The following is a 16,210-nucleotide window of genomic DNA, read 5'->3' as shown; positions in this document are numbered from 1 at the left end:
TCCCTCTTGATTGAGAGCACCACCTTGACCTCATCCTTAAGCCCTTGTGGTTTGGGGTACCTAGATACCAGCTTGTGACTCAACTCCTTTTTGATGTCTGGAGAGGGAGATGCTGTTTGTCTGAGCCACGTTTAAGCTGCAAGTTTGACATCATTTACAGTGTGAAGTAACTGTATTCCCTGCTGGTCTGTGGCATCAGCTGTGCCTGTACTTGGGCATCTTGCTTTAAAACCCTGCTGCATTTTACTGAACTGCTGAAATTTGGACGGGTAAAACTCTGCTAGCTGAATATTGAAAAGGTGCTGTGCAACTCATGGTGGGCTCCGGGCAATCTGTACGGTTAATAGAGTGGGAATTATCGGTGAAATGTTTACCTTTTGCGCTGTGCTCTGTATGATGCAGCTGAGTGTGACGGCTCCCTCAAGCCCAGCTCGCCTCTACCCAGCTCCCATCATCAGCCCGTCCACTGCAGCAGTGCGACCTTGGCCTCAGCCCCTCAAACCACCGCTCTGGGCTGATGAGGGACACAGAGGACATTTTGGTGGTGCCGGAGGGATTGGCTTTATTTTGTACGGAGGCAGAAACCTCTCCTCTAGTGATTTAAAAACCTGAACTCATCCTGTTCACATGCATGGATACTACTGTGTTTTAACTGTCACTTGTTCATTATGCTTCATATCTTTTTGACCTTTATTTCAAAAAGCTTCATATCTTTTTTCATTTTCTCTCTCTCTCTCTTTCTACTCTGGAAAGCTATTGCAAAGGTTATTGTTTAGAAAGTGCTTTGTACATTTTTTTTTTAAATAAATGCAGAATCAACCCTATTAAAGAAGGAAAAGACATGAAGTAGTTAATTTTCTTGGTTTGTTTCTAGACGTTGAGCTTTATCATTGTCTCAATTCATGTTTTTTATCAGGAACCATCACAGCCAGACTGTGTCTACTGGGATTTCCCTTATTGGACTGCTTTAATTTGTTACCTAGGGTGCTGGAGGCCCGGCTGCACCAGATAAGCACTGCGTAGACACTTGATCGGCTCCATAGAGTCAGACAGGGTTGACCGCTGTTGACAGGGAGCTAAGTCCCCTGCACTCTTACTTGTCCTCCACAGTCCTCTACGTCTCCTGCTTGAGCTCCTCTGGGTCTGAGGAATTTATTAGAACTGGAGAAATACTGAACTTAACATGACAGTGTGAACATGCCCTTCTTTGGTATAGGAAGAGGAGAGTCAGAGCCAGGATCCTCAAAGCCACCTTCGGCACCACCTTCGGTACCTCCAGACTCATTGACTCTGTGCTGGACTGCTTGCCTTCCTTACATGGTGTATCTGATCTGGTCTCAGCGCTGGAAAACCCTGAGCTTCTTCTGGGCACGTCCAGCTGGAGGCCAGGGGCTGCTGGGACAGACTGCTGCACTGCGTGAGAGCAGCTGAATTACTGCTAGAAGCAAATTGCCTCTGGATGCTGTACAGCTGCACTCCTCAACACTGCATTTTAGCTACCAAGTCTAATGCAATTCAAGCTGGTTTTGTGTTGAACCAGTGCTGACATAAACCAGTATCCTGTGACTGTTTAGAAGAAAAACTCTGGGAAGCTAATCTCAGCTTGTTTGTTGGTTTAATATAGATCATCACACGAATAACTTAATCTCTATGTCTCCATTCACCCCATGCAGATGAGGCTTTATAATCCTGAAAAAAAATGTGGTAAAGGTTCTTGTTTATGAAGTGCACTGAACCTTATTTTTAAAATAATAGAAATGGGAGGGGAAGAAGCGAAACCATCTAGGATCTTAATTTATTTCTATGGATTTGTTTCTAAACACAAGTTAGGAAAAAAGCAAACTCCTAGTTCAGACGAGCAAACAAATCTACTCTTTGGAAATGTTGGGGTTTTTTTCTGGCTGTGGGAGGCTTTCAGTGGGACCAGGGATTGTATCATTGTCCACTTGAGAATGTAGATTACCAGGTATCCAGGCACAGCTCTTCAGTCATGCTCTATACAAAATGTGCACTCAGGCAGTGCAAAAGGCCATCGTCATTAACTTGATTTCTGTGAAGGAGCCTTCCTCAGGGTGGTGAGCACTAACTGCCTGAATGTCATCTGCAAGTTTCTTCTAATGAAATTGTCAGTATGGCCCAATGGGCCGGGCAGAAACCCCGGCGTGCAGAGCAGTCCCGTGCTCCGCACTGGAGTAACTCAGCACCTTGAACCACTGTACTGAGCTTTTTAACTACCCTCCATCACATGTGGTTAATAGGAATTGCCATACTTTGTTCACCTTAGGAAGGAGATGAATCATACCAATTCTTTTCAATTTATCTTCATTGAAGGGCATCACAGGCTCTTGATCATTTTCTCCTTTCTCTTTTGAAGTCACTCCAATTCTTTGTACAAAGCACAGCTCAGATTCGTTTTTAAGTGATTTTTTTTTCTTAATAACTCTGCAATGCAGCCTTTCCTTTGGAGATGGTTCTGGACCTGCTTTTATTGGGTGTATGGTTAGACTACTTGTCTTTGAATTCCTTTGATTTATTTCATCTAAATATGTGAACTCACTACGTGTTTATGAACTGATACAGGAGCAGTTTCATCAGTTTTGGATGCTGAAAACCAACAATGTTACTGTGCCCCACTTGGTACAGTTAGGGTACAAACATACGCAATATCAACTAGGAAATGAACATAAACAGCTTCTGAGTACTAATTTTAATGAGCTAATTTTAAAGGCAGTAGTAGATTTTTCTCCTTCAGCAAAGTTTTAACATTTCTTTTAAAAACAAATAAAAAATAAAAATCTTTGGGAGGGGAATCCTTTAACAAGAGGCAGCCAGGTGAGACTCCTGTGCAGGGAATTCAGGTTTATAACTTTCCTCTCAAACACAAAGCACTTCAGGGTGTCTCATGGATGTGTCCTGACATCTAGGGTTAAAAGAGACTCTTTCCTGCCCACAGTTCCCTTCTCATGATTAACGGTCTCCAGCATCCCCAAATAGGGAGCTGAACTTCACAAGCTTTATTTAGCTTTATGGTTACAACCTATAACCTGGGATATGGGAGATGCAACTTCAAATGCCTCTTCTGAATAAAGTATAGCAGAGATTACAGCTTGGATTTCCAGCTAACTATGGTGGTGTTTATCGTTCTTTTCATTTAAGATAAAATTTTGTCCTGAGAAGGCTTTCCCTAGAATTTTGTCTAAAAGGACGTATTTTCTCTCTCACACATACGTTTTAGTTGATGAAGGAATCCCTAACCAGGAGATGCTGATGGGTTTTCCTGGAAAACAAAAGCTCAGTGTTAGGCTTTCTTGCAGTGACTGCCGAGTTAGCCATCCTTGGTTGTCTCCATGCGGATCCTGTCCTTCTTCCCTGACCCATGCCTGTGAGTTGCAAGGAGCAGAGCCCAGAATCTGCAGGTGGGAAGTGCTGGGCAAAAATGCCCTGTATTGGTTGAGGGAGGTTGCAAACATTTCCATCCTAGGAGATACTCCAACTCAGCTGGCTGGACAGCCTGGTCTAAGTCACCATCTAGAGAGAGGGTTGGACCTGTGGTGGCCCCTTCCAACCTAATTGATTATATATTTCTTGTTAAGATTTCCATCTCCTTTGCAAACGGACAGACTTGCCCTCACACTGGCTATTTCTTCATGTAGTGCCACGCAGCACTGCCACGTTTATGCTGTCAAACACACAGTGATCCAAAGGGCCTTTGTTTGTTGATGTATCTGATGTTTCTGCACAGATGCTGTACCAATTCTTGGACTGACAGACCCAAGACTGTGCTACTTACTGGATGGATTCCTCTTCATTTACGCAATCGTCATAACAGCCCTTTTCGTGAAAGCAAAGGTCAGTCTATCCAAATACTGATGCATTTGTGCTTTGGTGGTGTGATCAAGTTTGGCTTAGCTGGAGCGTGGAGGTGGAGAGGAAGCGTAGCTCTTAGAATAAGACCTTTCTATCTTCTTATCTTCTTCAGTTTGTTTCTTTTGTTGTTTTTTTTTTTTTCTTTCCTCCTTTTCCGGTGCCGCCCTGAGCAATTCAGGGAAGTTATTTCTGAGGGCTCATGGATGGCGGGGAAGAGAGCGTGAGAGTATTATGATGTTTTGTCATTGGAAAGAGAGGAGAGGATAAATAGAAAATTCAAGTTAGATGGTGAGCCCACAAAGGGTGTATTAGAATGTCTCAAGAAGTCAAACATGTTAGATAGTACAAGCGTGATGATGCAAACTGTATAACCACAACAGCCAGGGGAGAGGAGTCAGGGAGTGAGACAGACACAACTTGATGGGGTGTTGTTACCATCCAGTGGCTGTGCCACATCTACGGAGACATAGTGGCTTTAGCGCACTTCCGCAAAAGAAGATAATGTAATGTGATGGGCAGCTGAGAGCACTTTCATGGGAAAACCGGTGGCATAAGTAACTTAAAGTTACTACAAATGTTTTAAAAAGAACAAAGTCAAATTTATCCTGTACCTGAATACAAACCCTTCTAGAAATTTACTTTTAATAAAGGTTTTAACATGTGTTAATCGCTCAAGAAGTTTAAAGCACTACAGAGTGTCATTTGATATTGTTTTTTGAAAGGACTGGAATACAAAGTAGCCGCTCTCACTGACCTAAAACTGCTCCTTTTTACCTGAAAGTTTTGCTTAGCAATTGACTGCTCTTAAATATTGTGAGGAGCTGAGCCAAAGAGTGACCACAGAAGGGCAATCCTTTACCTACTGGTTAATTGCCACTCATGTGAACCTACTGTGTTGGCACTGCAGCCTTGCAAGCTGGGTGCTGTTCCTCAAGCACCCGCTGAAAAGTAGGGACATCAAAGAGCTTTGCAGACAGCACTTTTACTGGAGGACTGGGGTCTCGGGATGTGCTTTTTGTTATTAGCTGCCCCAGATGCCCAGTTTTTCTTCACAGAGTCCGCAATTATGATTTTACAGCCTGATACCTGATAGAGCTGTTTTCGATAGTGTAGGATTATGGTAGGATAAGAATGCAAAATCAGCAGATGGGGAGGCGGATGAACCCTGATGCTTTGAGCAGCTGTGAGCTGGTGTTACATGCAAGTAAAATCACTTATGGCTAAAAGTGCTAGTGCGGTAGTGGCTTGTATTGCCTGTAGCCCCATCAGTGGCACAGGTTGGCTGCTTAGGGGTTGCCCTGTTTGTGATGTGCATAACTTCTAGGAGAGAGGGAGTGAAAGGACTGAATGAAGCCACTGTCTCTCCGCTCATGGTATGATCTCTCTTTCAGCTTAGCCAGACCTCTGAACTACAACTGCAACCAGGCCAGGATGATCTGTATAATGTAAGTAACTACTGGGTTTGTTTGGTTTGTTTGCTTTCAAATCTGCTACCTAGAAGGACCTTCCTAAGCACCTATAGATAATGAATTGCCTGTGGATCAGAACACTTTGGGATGCAAGCGCTGTGTGCAGCACAGCAGCTGTAAGGAGGAAAGATAAAACCCAAGCAGGGCAGCTTCCATTGTCGCTTCCCTGGATGGATGCTAGAGAGATACAGGTTGCTGATTTGCTCCACTGAGCTGAAGGCATACCAGGAACCCGGGCTGGTTCAGAGGCAGGGCTTGGTCTGCCACACCGCCTCACACACCTGTGAGAGCTCTGTGTGTCTGGACACGGGGCTGTTATACAGACACACACCCCAACATTATGCCCAGCCCTCTGCAGGTGGCTTGCAGCTCTCACCGATGGCCATTCCTCAGGTGACTCACAGGCACGTGGCCACCCGTGTTGCTGATATTTGATGTGGGCTAGAGAAAGGACAGCCAGTAGTGCTGCGTTGCTGACTTTGGACGACTGTAGCTCTTGTATCATCGAGTATGGAGCCTGAGTCACCACAGCCCAGCCCTCTCCATCCCCTGAGCTTTCCTGTCTCCCTGCAGCAGGAAACCTGCTGTACCAGATCAATAGCAGAGGCATACCTCATCCGCTGTCCTCTGATCATAACCAGCATTGCGTGGCTCTTCAGGCAGTGAAAGAGGACAGACACAAGATCCTGCTGGCCTTTCCTAGCTACATTTCCCTCTCACGGCAGCATTAAACTCTTTTTTGCTATGTCGAGTTGACTTTTGATTTTAATTTGTTTCCTCTCACGCTTTGACCATAGCCACATCCTGTGATGAGTTCTGCTGTTTAACTGTGTCACGTATGAGCACTACTGCACTTTTTCCAGTTTAAGGCATGTTACCCATCACCCTTTTAGTAGCGCTCTGTCAGCTGTGTTATTCTGACCTGAAATCTCTCCTTTGCCCTGTTCCAAGGCAATCTTTCCCAGATAAGAAATGTGCTGAGCATGACATTTCTATAGCTTCATGATGCAGATTTAGACAAGCTTCTCTGAAAGAAAAAGTCAAGCTCATGGATCTTCACCCACCAGTGGGAGAGAAAGCTTGAAAGTCAGGGTCCCTCCCCATCGTGCTCTCTCCTCGTCAGCTCCTTTCTACTTACGAAAGATTCTTGATGCAGTGGCTTGTAGTTCTGTGCTGTGCAGACCACTCTTTGTCATTTCCCTGGCTTAGTCATAGACATTTTTGTTGACAGTTGCATTAAGGGGTAAAATAATTTCTAGCTCAGTTATTGTACTCATGAGGTTGGACACCAAGCTGGGTTCCCTTTCTTTTCCTGTGTTAAGTCAAGGTCTATTTTCTCATGATCATAATGTCCATCACTCCTTCTTGCTTTCTTGTTTCAGAAACTGTCTCGTGGACAGAGAGATGAATATGATGTTCTGGGGGCAAAGCGAGGTGCAGATCCTGAGCTGGGCGGGAGACACCAGGTAACTTCCTCCCACACATGCGCTTTTTTCTTTTAATCTGGTTCCTTCCTTATCATGTCAAACCGCTGCTCAGACATGCAGGCAGTCATCATGTGTCTGCTAAGCACAAAGGCCTTCGTGGAGAGGGAACGGCAAATTCTGTGTAGTAACTCAGATGGCTGGCAGTGTGGCGAAGGCAAGAGTAAACCTTCCTCCCTTCCCTTTCATCTTTGCTCCTTACATCCCCTCATCACTTTGCTAAGAGCTTGCAGCCACTCAGAGTAGGAAGTGACACCCAGCCTTGGGGCGGATGTGGAGCAGGCAAGGCAGCAGTGGGTGTTTCATGAGAGCTCGATGCACGTGGTGCTGCTAAACAAGAGCCAACAAAGTAAAGCAGCAGCCAAAACAACTCTTTCTGCTGCAGAGCCCAACAGTTTCAAAGGAAAAGGGAAGGGAAACCTTCGTTGGCATGTAGGGCTTGCCTGCAGGTGACAGCTCTAGGGATGGAGCAGAGAAGAGCTAAGTTCTATCAATTATTAAAACTAATTTAATTTTCACAGAACAAGTGGTCTAAGGAGAGCCTTATGGGTGGAGGCAAGGTGGGCTATCATGGGCGCTGTCAATCCACAGCTGTAGCTGTGCCTTAGAGCAAATGCAGAGGCACATACAAGGTGATGGGGGATGCTGGCAGTGCAGCACGTGGGCAACTTTCTGCTTTTGTTTTACAGCAAAGAAGAAGGAACCCTCAGGATACCGTCTACACTGTGAGTAGAAAGAGCTGGAGGGGGGAGAATAGAGAGGGATGGCTAGAAATAAGAGTGTATTTCATAGAAGACCTTTTCTCCCCCAACACAATTTCACCTTTGGTTCAAACTTAACAACTGCTTTCCAAGACTTCTCTTCTACCCTCTCCTTTTTGCTTAGAAAATTTCTGCTCCTTTCTCCATGATAGGAGGAAAACATTGGCAGGTGGGGAAAATAATTTAGATCAAGATACCTGCTGATCCCTTTCTGTTTAGCCATTAATGTTGAGCCAACCTTCATCCCATGTGACTGATGCTGTAGTACTTTATGGGCTTGTTCTGCAGTCTCTGACTGCTCTCTGACAAGGCCAAATGCCAGTGCATCTAAGAGTGGCTGCTTAGGAGCCTCTTGATGTAGTTCTCTGTGCTCCAAAGGATAGATAGATGAATGCTAAAGCTCGTGTCTTAACTTAGGTCTTTCTCGGTGGTCAGTGCTTGCTGAGAATTAGCTTGTTTCCAAGACTGGACTTTGTCATTACTGAGTCAGAGGCACTGATCACAGCTGGTCACAAGCATTTGGGAACTACTTCCCGGGATGAAGGAAGGAAGAGCTCCTCTTTACTAACCTTCACCCTGCAGTCTTAGACTTACCTTTTCCTTGGGCCTGAGGTGCATGTTGGGGTTTGTCTCCTGAACTAATGCTGCTTAAAGTTTTCTTTGGAGAGCTTTGATGGTAGTATCTGGCAGCCGGTCTAGATAAATGACCTGGCTGAGGGTTGAGTTGTACTCATTAAAGTGTTTGGGGATAAGGTTGTATTGATATGCTTAGCAGGTTTGATTATGTGTAGCACTTACCTAAATGCACATCAGCCAAGTCCCACCACAGTCCTTTCTTCTATGGAATATATTGAAGTTTTGAAGGCAAGGCAGCCCCAGACGTTCAGGCTTGGGATGCAGTCAGTCACCCAGGGGCTAGCTTGGCTTTTCTAGTAACACACTGGTTCTTTCTTTCTGTTTGCAGTCACTGCAGAAGGACAAGATGGGCGAGGCATACAGTGAAATCGGAATGAAGGGGGAGGTGAGTCCTACTTTCCTTCCTGGTGAAGGAAGGCTAGCGTAGCTAGTCTTAGAGCAGCCGTAAAACAAGGTGGAGATCAGACAGTATGCTTTGTACTATCAGTACTAGTAACACAGCCCCTACACCAGCAGCATCGCCGGGCAGATTGGATAATGTCAAGAAGAAATATTTTAACTTTTGGACAGAACAATTCTGACCGCAGCTGAGGAGGCAGAGGGTATGAGATGGGTGAGGAATAGTTGAAGGAAATATCTGGTTTCAAGCATGGTGACATCCGTGACCCAGCAACTCATATTAGTTGAGCATGCTCCTCCAGAGCAGTTCAGAGCTGGAGGATCATTTTCCCCTCTATGGACAGCTCTGCTTTATAGGCATAAGTAAGCATTTAAAGCTCCTCCTTGTGCCTTTCTCCAAGCAAGTAATGGGCAAAACATTTCTCCTTTCCCCACCTCCACACTCAGTTTTTTCAGAAGGAACAGATCAATTGTCTCAAGCTGGCAGCAAACGGAGGGTTTTAGCTCTGTGCACCAGCTGCTGCGGGAGGGAAGCTTGTGTTGAAGAGAAAATGTCACAAAATGAAGAACTGGTGTGACTGCTCACATTCCATTTTATGTCAAAGTGCCTTGTGTGTAACCTTTCATTTCCCTCTGAAAAGTGAAGAAAAGGGCATTTCAAAACAAAGTTTAGTGTTGAAAAATGCTGAAGCAACACCAACCCGCCCTTTTTTATTATTCTAATGCCCCTCTTCCATAGTCAAGTTTAGTTTACAAGCTATGGGTTTATGATGTCTCACCATGTTTTTATGAATATTTTGACTGCGAGGACAGGAACACCAAAACCTTTGCCCCATTCAAGATATTTGACCATTTGACCAAGATATTTGGCTGCTGCAATTATAATTGTGGCCAGTGCTACTCTTTGCCACGTGTTTGTGACAGAGTCCATCCTCTGCTGCCATGGGGCAGTGGTGGCCAGCCACAGGGCTTTAAGCTCTGCTGTCCCTGCTTCTCATCTGGAAATCTCACTCTTTCGCATAACTTGCCTGCCTTCCCTGGCAGCTGCTGGTGTCCCTGGGACTGCAGAAGAAGTGGGTTCAAGGAGGAGGCTTTTCTTTGTACATGGCTAGTCTGACTGACCTTGTGTGTGCTCTGCTTGTACCATGACAGTCCCAGTACCTATTTTACTGAATCCTGTGAGGCTTTGTCCTCAGACAGCCTTATCTCCTTTGCTAGACAGCTTACCAAATGCCTGCTGGCAAGTCTACTTACTTACCCATGTCTGTCCCATAGAGACCAGAGTCCCTTGGACACCAGCTGACATGCAGCAACTCAAAAAATGCAGCTCCATGTCTTCCAGGTGTGCCCTCAGTTCACAAAACAATCAGTGTCTATAGGAACGCTGCCACATCTCTACGCATACAGCAAATCAAAGAAATAGCAGCATTATAAGAGTATGATAGGAAAATATGTCAGCAAGCCAAAATAATTTCGTTTTCTGTTTCTAATCCTCGCTATTTTCTCCTCCCGCAGCCCTTGCAGCATGTCTGGACTGCTCCAGCCCTAGCAGCTGCTTTCCCTCCTGTGCAGAGGGTGTCCAGGCCAAGCACAGCTGCTCACCCTCAGTACAGGATGGGGGAAGGCAAGGGTTTCTTTCCTTGTGTGTATCTGGAAAAGCATCTATTAATCTATGCTTCTTTTTCTTTCCCAAAGCAGCAGAGGCGGCGAGGCAAAGGGAATGAAGGTGTTTACCAGGTAGGCAACACATTGAGCACCTACTCCCCTCATCTGTCTTTGTGGCTTAATTGTAGCCTGTAGTTTCCTAGCTGAGCCCACACCGTTAGAGGTGCTTGATGAAGCAGAGCTTTCAACACGCCTTTCTGAGGAGAGGTACCCAGACTCAGGACGAAGACCACACTGCTGGTACTGTGATAAAGTGGCTGCAAGTTCTAAATACAACTGGCAGGAACACTTTGTTTAGCTGCTCTGGCAAGCGAACCATTTCCATAGTCCTTCCTCCTGGAGAACCACCTTTTGACCGTGGCACATGATGCGTACAGTTCTACCTCTGAATAGTCTATTGCTTAAACAGAAACCTTCAGGTTGCCAAACAGCGGTCATAACTCAAAGCATCAGTGGTTTAGGCTATCTCTTAAGAGTGTAAAGAGCACAACCTGGTCAGCACCTCCAGGCTCTTGTGCTGCACTGGGGAGTTTCAGTGTTGCACAGAGTCCATCACCGGGACTTACTGGGGCCACCATGCATAATTGTTTTGAAATGCATTTTACTTCCTGTAGAAGCCTGTACATTGTCACTGGCATCTCAAAAATTACAAAATCAAAATATATATTAAAAAGTTCTGATGCAGCACATGCCAGGGAGGTGGCTTATTTGTGGCTAATGGTACCTTTCTTCCAGACTTGCTCTACTGACAGTCCCAGGCAGCTGGTGAGAATCACTATCTCACCAGTGTATTCAGTACACTATTAAATATTCATAGCAGAGGAGTGAAGAGTAGGTACAAGTTTTACAAGAAGGAACCATGTGTCTTACTAAGCCCTCTCTCTTGGAAGCCCCAGTTCCCTCTGCTCTGGCAGCCTTCTAGGCTCACCTGCGACTCTGCCACGTCTTCTACGGCCCTGCTCTAAGAGCAGTCAGTTCCACAGGTGCAGCAGGGATCTGTAACTCACATTGCAGCTCTTTTACTCCCACCAGAGCAGGCTGGCAGGAGGAGGACTGTTGCATTGCAGGAAAGGCTGCAAGGGGTTTGCAGCCATCTACCAACTTACCTGGAGTTGCACCTGACTTTCCTAAGAAATTAAAGCGAAGGAGAGGGGAGGAGAGGAGGGAAAGCCTTTTTCATCCAAAACAAGCGCTGTTTTCTCAGTTCAACAATCTGCTTTGGTTGGTGCACAGAGGGAATACGTCTGGACTTGGTCAGCCCTTTCTCCCTTCCCACTTGAATCATGTAACTGCAAGCTTTAGCCATAAAGATGTACATACCTGTAAAGTTGTTTCCAGAAACAGAGAACAAAGTTCAGGATTCGATGTCTACGTATTTAGTTAGCAGATAAAGTTCATTATAGCATCTTACTAGTCAATAACATGCAAATGAAATGTACTCTAAAGAGCTGCATAAGTCGTTAGGATGAGTTGCTGTAGTCATAGGTTCCTAACAGTTACTCAGGATGCATCTTGCCTTCAGATAAGTTGACAGCTATTGACACTATACAAAGACTAAGCAATCACTCACGAGTAAAAATTTCTGTGAAAAAAACCCCAACCCAAATAGAATTACCACGCTGAGCCTCTGCCACCCTGTTCCCAACCAGTCAGCTTGGGAGAACTGGGCACTCACACTGGTACCTCACCTATTTTTTTCTCTTTTTCAGGGACTCAGTACAGCGACCAAGGACACTTACGATGCTCTCCAAATGCAGCCTCTGCCTCCTCGCTAAAAGGGAGTCACGGAGGGGATGGACAAGGCTGAGGGATGCCCAACAGCTTTGAGGAGGAGGGAAAGCCTTTTTCATCCAAAACAAGCACTCTATTTTCTCAGTTGAACAATCTGCTTTGGTTGGTGCACAGAGGGAATACGTCTGGACTTGGTCAGCCCCTTCTCCCTTCCCACTTGAATCATGTAACTGCAAGCTTTAGCCATAAAGATGTACATACCTGTAAAATTGTTTCCAGACACAGTGGTTAGAAGACCGATTTTTCCAAGATTTGTGTTGTGGGACCAGACGACAAGTACCAACACAGCTGTTCCCATAGCTCCCACCTGCCTCCCAGGGGTAGTGACACATGTAATTATAGGTTTATTGCATTTAAAGAACTCGTAAAGATAGCGCTGTAGTTATTTCTTGTGATATTTAAGACTGTTTGACACAGGTCATCTAAACATTTTGCTTTAAATTCACTTTTTAAAAATGGCTTCAGTGGGGGACAATTTTTTTCTTTAATTGTAAAAAGTGATGTGATGTTACTGCAGTGAAGGCCAGAGGGGCTGAAGTCAGGTTTTCAATGTGAAGAAAACGAGCACTAAGCCCCAACAAAAGATCAAACAATGTCATTGCCACTCCTCCAGCACCTGGAGCAAAACAAGAGTAAGGTAACCTGTGTAAGAGACCTCTCAGAAGGTGGAGGATACCCCCATGACAATGGAAATAAGGTGAATGGACTCTGACGAAGAAAGTAATACTGAAAAAGCCAGGAAAACTCACCCTGGAGAATCCCATTTGGCTGCACGGTTTGGCTGAAGCTTGTCCCCTCACATCAGCAACATCTACAACTATCACTGCAGAACAGGCTCCCCTTGTAAGAGCTGGTACGGTAATTCTAATGTCAGAAACAGACCAAGCCTGAGTCTTCCAGGTGACGGGAACTGTACAAAAGCCAATGTGAATACAGATTCCAAACCAGTCTATCATCAGGTCACCTTTAAAAGACGACGCTCATATCATTCCGAAGAGATACTAATTCAGCAATTATGTAATGCATTTTTGATGAATTAATAAAGTTAGCATCAAAGACCCATGTGTGCGTGTGTGCAGTGAACGGCTGTGGGAAGGGATAGAGCTCCTCAGCTGGTGCACAGGGGGCAGCTAGGCCAATTAACACCCAGCAGCGCACTGGAGGCTAGCTGAGGGCAGTATTCCAACGGGAGCTTCTAAACATATCATGGGAGGTGGGATGGGAACTGGAGAAATGCTGTAAGCCCAAGTATAACAGACATGCACCTCCTGTTGCATCCTCAGCTTTGCCAGTGACTTACAAGACTGGCAGTGAAGCCTGTAAGCAACTCCAAAAGGACAAAACCAGCCCAGCAAACTAAAGGGTATTTTACCTTAGGTCAGGAGCTGACCCTTTCATTCCACTGCTCCTGACAGAGGGAGCAAAGCTAAAGCAAGACGATGGGAACGAGAGCTGCTGCTGTGGGCACTGTACACATGAGGTTACATGTCCATTTCTTAAGGAACTGTGTTAACAGCAGGAAAATTTGCTGAAATTGCTGTTACGTGAACTACAAGGCTGCACCCAACTTCCTAAGCAGCAAAACGCCATCTGCAGTAGGAGCCTATTGTGTTAGAAGAATATTCCAAAGAGACTAAAGTAGCGCAAAAAGAAAGTTAACCAACACATCCCGTGCATGGCAATGAACGTTGCTTGCAAAGAATTTCCTGCTGTTCTTCTGCAATGACAAGAAAATTCTGTGAGAAGCGGCTGAACTGAAAACTTCAGTAAATTTGCTAGTGTAGAGCATTCTGGTCCTTGATGTAAGAACACAGAAAATACGTTTTGTTTTTTTTTTTAATTGTGATAACGCTGTTTGGATGATGCAGAAGTCAAAAGTTTTGGCAGTCATAAAATACCAATGACTAAACAACAGGAAAGAAATTCCTAGGGGAAAAAAACAAGCCCAAACCTTTATGCTTTTTACATATACATGGACCTTGGTTTCAAAAAGCATCCAACACTTGTTTCAGTGACACTCACCATGGGTGTGAGCTGAGTCCTCTCTTTGCATTCTTCTTTTAGGGGAGGAGTGGATAATACAGAGGTAAAACAAAAGCTTCAAGGGGAGTTCAAAAATACCTGGGCTCTTCTCCATTTTGACAAGACAGCACGAAAGAACACTCTGCTGGCCCAGTTTGACACACTGAAGGAAGGGGAAATAGCCTTCCCCTGACATATTTGAAAAACTACAAACAAGTGCATACATGTTAAAACACTTGGAAAATGGTTTAATGATGTTTACAACAGAAATGAACTGTACAATTACAGTAAGTTTAATATATATAAAAAATTACAGCAGACAAATGCATCTACACAAAATCTACCTTTTCATTCTGATTTACTGTAATCTACACAATCTCTCAATGCCTACAGCTATCTGCAGGCAACCACTGGGAAAATAATAATAATAATTATAATTATAATAATAATAATAATAAAGGACATCTTTAAAGAGACAGCATTTCGCCTTCCTCCTCACCCCTAGTGTGATCAGCGAGGTTTTGAAATGTGTGGGACTCTCACATTTCAGTCTCAAGAAAAGCTTGGGTTGCGTTTGGGTACGGGTTCTCCCATATGGCCCTTGATTTCAAGTGTTCCGCTGACCTGAAGCATATAAATGCAGTGTATGAGGAAGGGCAAGAGAAATAAACCTCCCAGCCAGTGTAAGTAAGTACGCAGTTGCGCAGCGTAGTGAAAACATTAAGACTGAAAATGTCTCTTATTTAGAAATGAAGCAAAAAGGGACTGCCCAGACGCCACAGACATTCACAACTCATCGTCTCCTGGAAAACTACTGCCGGATTTTAGACGAAAGGGCTTGTTCTTCAACTCCTGATTTTTCAAACAAAGGGTTAGTTTTCGAACTACTGTGTTAAGTGTTTGCTAAAGACAAAATTTAAGGTACTCCCTCTTTGGCCCATCCCTTAAAAACAGTGAAAACCCCTTTACGCTGAGAAAGAACCTCAGGTCAACAGGGGAAAAAAATGAACATGCTGTCTCTTTAAAAAGAAAGAAATAATCCCAGTTGGGAGCGGCCGTCAGTGAAAATGCGATCCAAATTGGCGGTCTGGTGGAAATTCCACATGGAATATTATGTACAGTTTAAAAACCCTTAGTTGTTTTTTTTTTTTTTCATTTATGAACACCTAGGCAGTGAAAACCGTTATGTTAATACATACATAGACACACCCAAAACATACAAAAATACTATTATTTCAAACTACTAAGAATAGGACAAGTTCAGTTATTTCCATGCTATGACTTTAAGAGCATTACACTGAAACAAACAAGAATTTAAACGACAATTTTTTAATATCCCAGAAATATACCAAAATATACATCTAAGCTTTGGAATTACTGAGGTTAGACTAATGCAAGTGCTGGGTAATCGTACTTAATACACAAGTCTAAGGTTCTGCAGGAAAGAAATTATCTTTGGTATCTGCATCAGGCTAATAATATTAACATTTGGATTTTGCTTTGGGATAGAGCTTGTATGACCCTAGAACCAAACACCCCCCGATCAACTGAGATTAAAAAGATCCATGTAAAAAGTTCCTCCATTTGCAATCCCCCCCCAAAAAAGTTAAAAAGTCACAGGCATCTACCTAGCATAAAAGGTTGAGAAATACAATGCATAGTTGCACAGTGGTGCTGCAAAAATAAAAGAAATCTAGAAAAAAGGAACTAGAGGAGAAATGAAAAGCTGCTTCTTCTTCTTTCAGGGATTTCTCACAACAGGACAGCCTCTTCCAAGCAGTGACAGGGGGAGGGGGGGAAGCTCAGAAGTGCACCTCAGCGTGTATTAATCAACATCACCCAGCCCCCAGAGGGTTAAAGCACCCAGCAGAGCAGCCAATCCTGCACCCAAGTCTTCAGCTCCTCAACCCACCTGCGAAGCTCCCGGCCGCCCCCTCCCAGCGACTTTGCCCTGGGTTTTGCCCTGGGGAAGCAAGTTTCTCCCCAGGGTATTTCAGAGGCCGGGCAGGGCAGTGCCCCTCACCTGGGGCAGCCCCTGGGGCCAGGGCCAGACCCCCACCCAGGCCGGGTCAGCCTCACAGATGGGCTTGGTGCTGAAGACGCCTTTTGTCTTTGG

The 16,210-nt window shown here is 44.7% G+C and overlaps 1 protein-coding gene across 1 annotated transcript in view; it reads left to right on the top strand.

Moving 5' to 3' along the window:
- Positions 1-13,111, top strand: part of CD247 (CD247 molecule) — a 57,699-nt gene extending 44,588 nt beyond the window's left edge. The window contains 7 exon segments of the mRNA XM_009557178.2: positions 3,743-3,849; positions 5,259-5,312; positions 6,719-6,802; positions 7,510-7,545; positions 8,546-8,602; positions 10,312-10,353; positions 11,991-13,111. Coding sequence (XP_009555473.2) covers positions 3,743-3,849; positions 5,259-5,312; positions 6,719-6,802; positions 7,510-7,545; positions 8,546-8,602; positions 10,312-10,353; positions 11,991-12,056 — 446 coding nt within the window. The 3' untranslated portion in view covers positions 12,057-13,111.
- Positions 13,112-16,210: the final 3,099 nt, after the last annotated feature.

This window comes from Cuculus canorus, chromosome 1 (genome assembly GCF_017976375.1).
Source record: "Cuculus canorus isolate bCucCan1 chromosome 1, bCucCan1.pri, whole genome shotgun sequence".
NCBI classification, from domain to species: domain Eukaryota; kingdom Metazoa; phylum Chordata; class Aves; order Cuculiformes; family Cuculidae; genus Cuculus; species Cuculus canorus.
The sequence above is the reverse complement of the archived record's forward strand: the minus strand, read 5'-3'. Positions and strand labels throughout refer to the sequence as shown.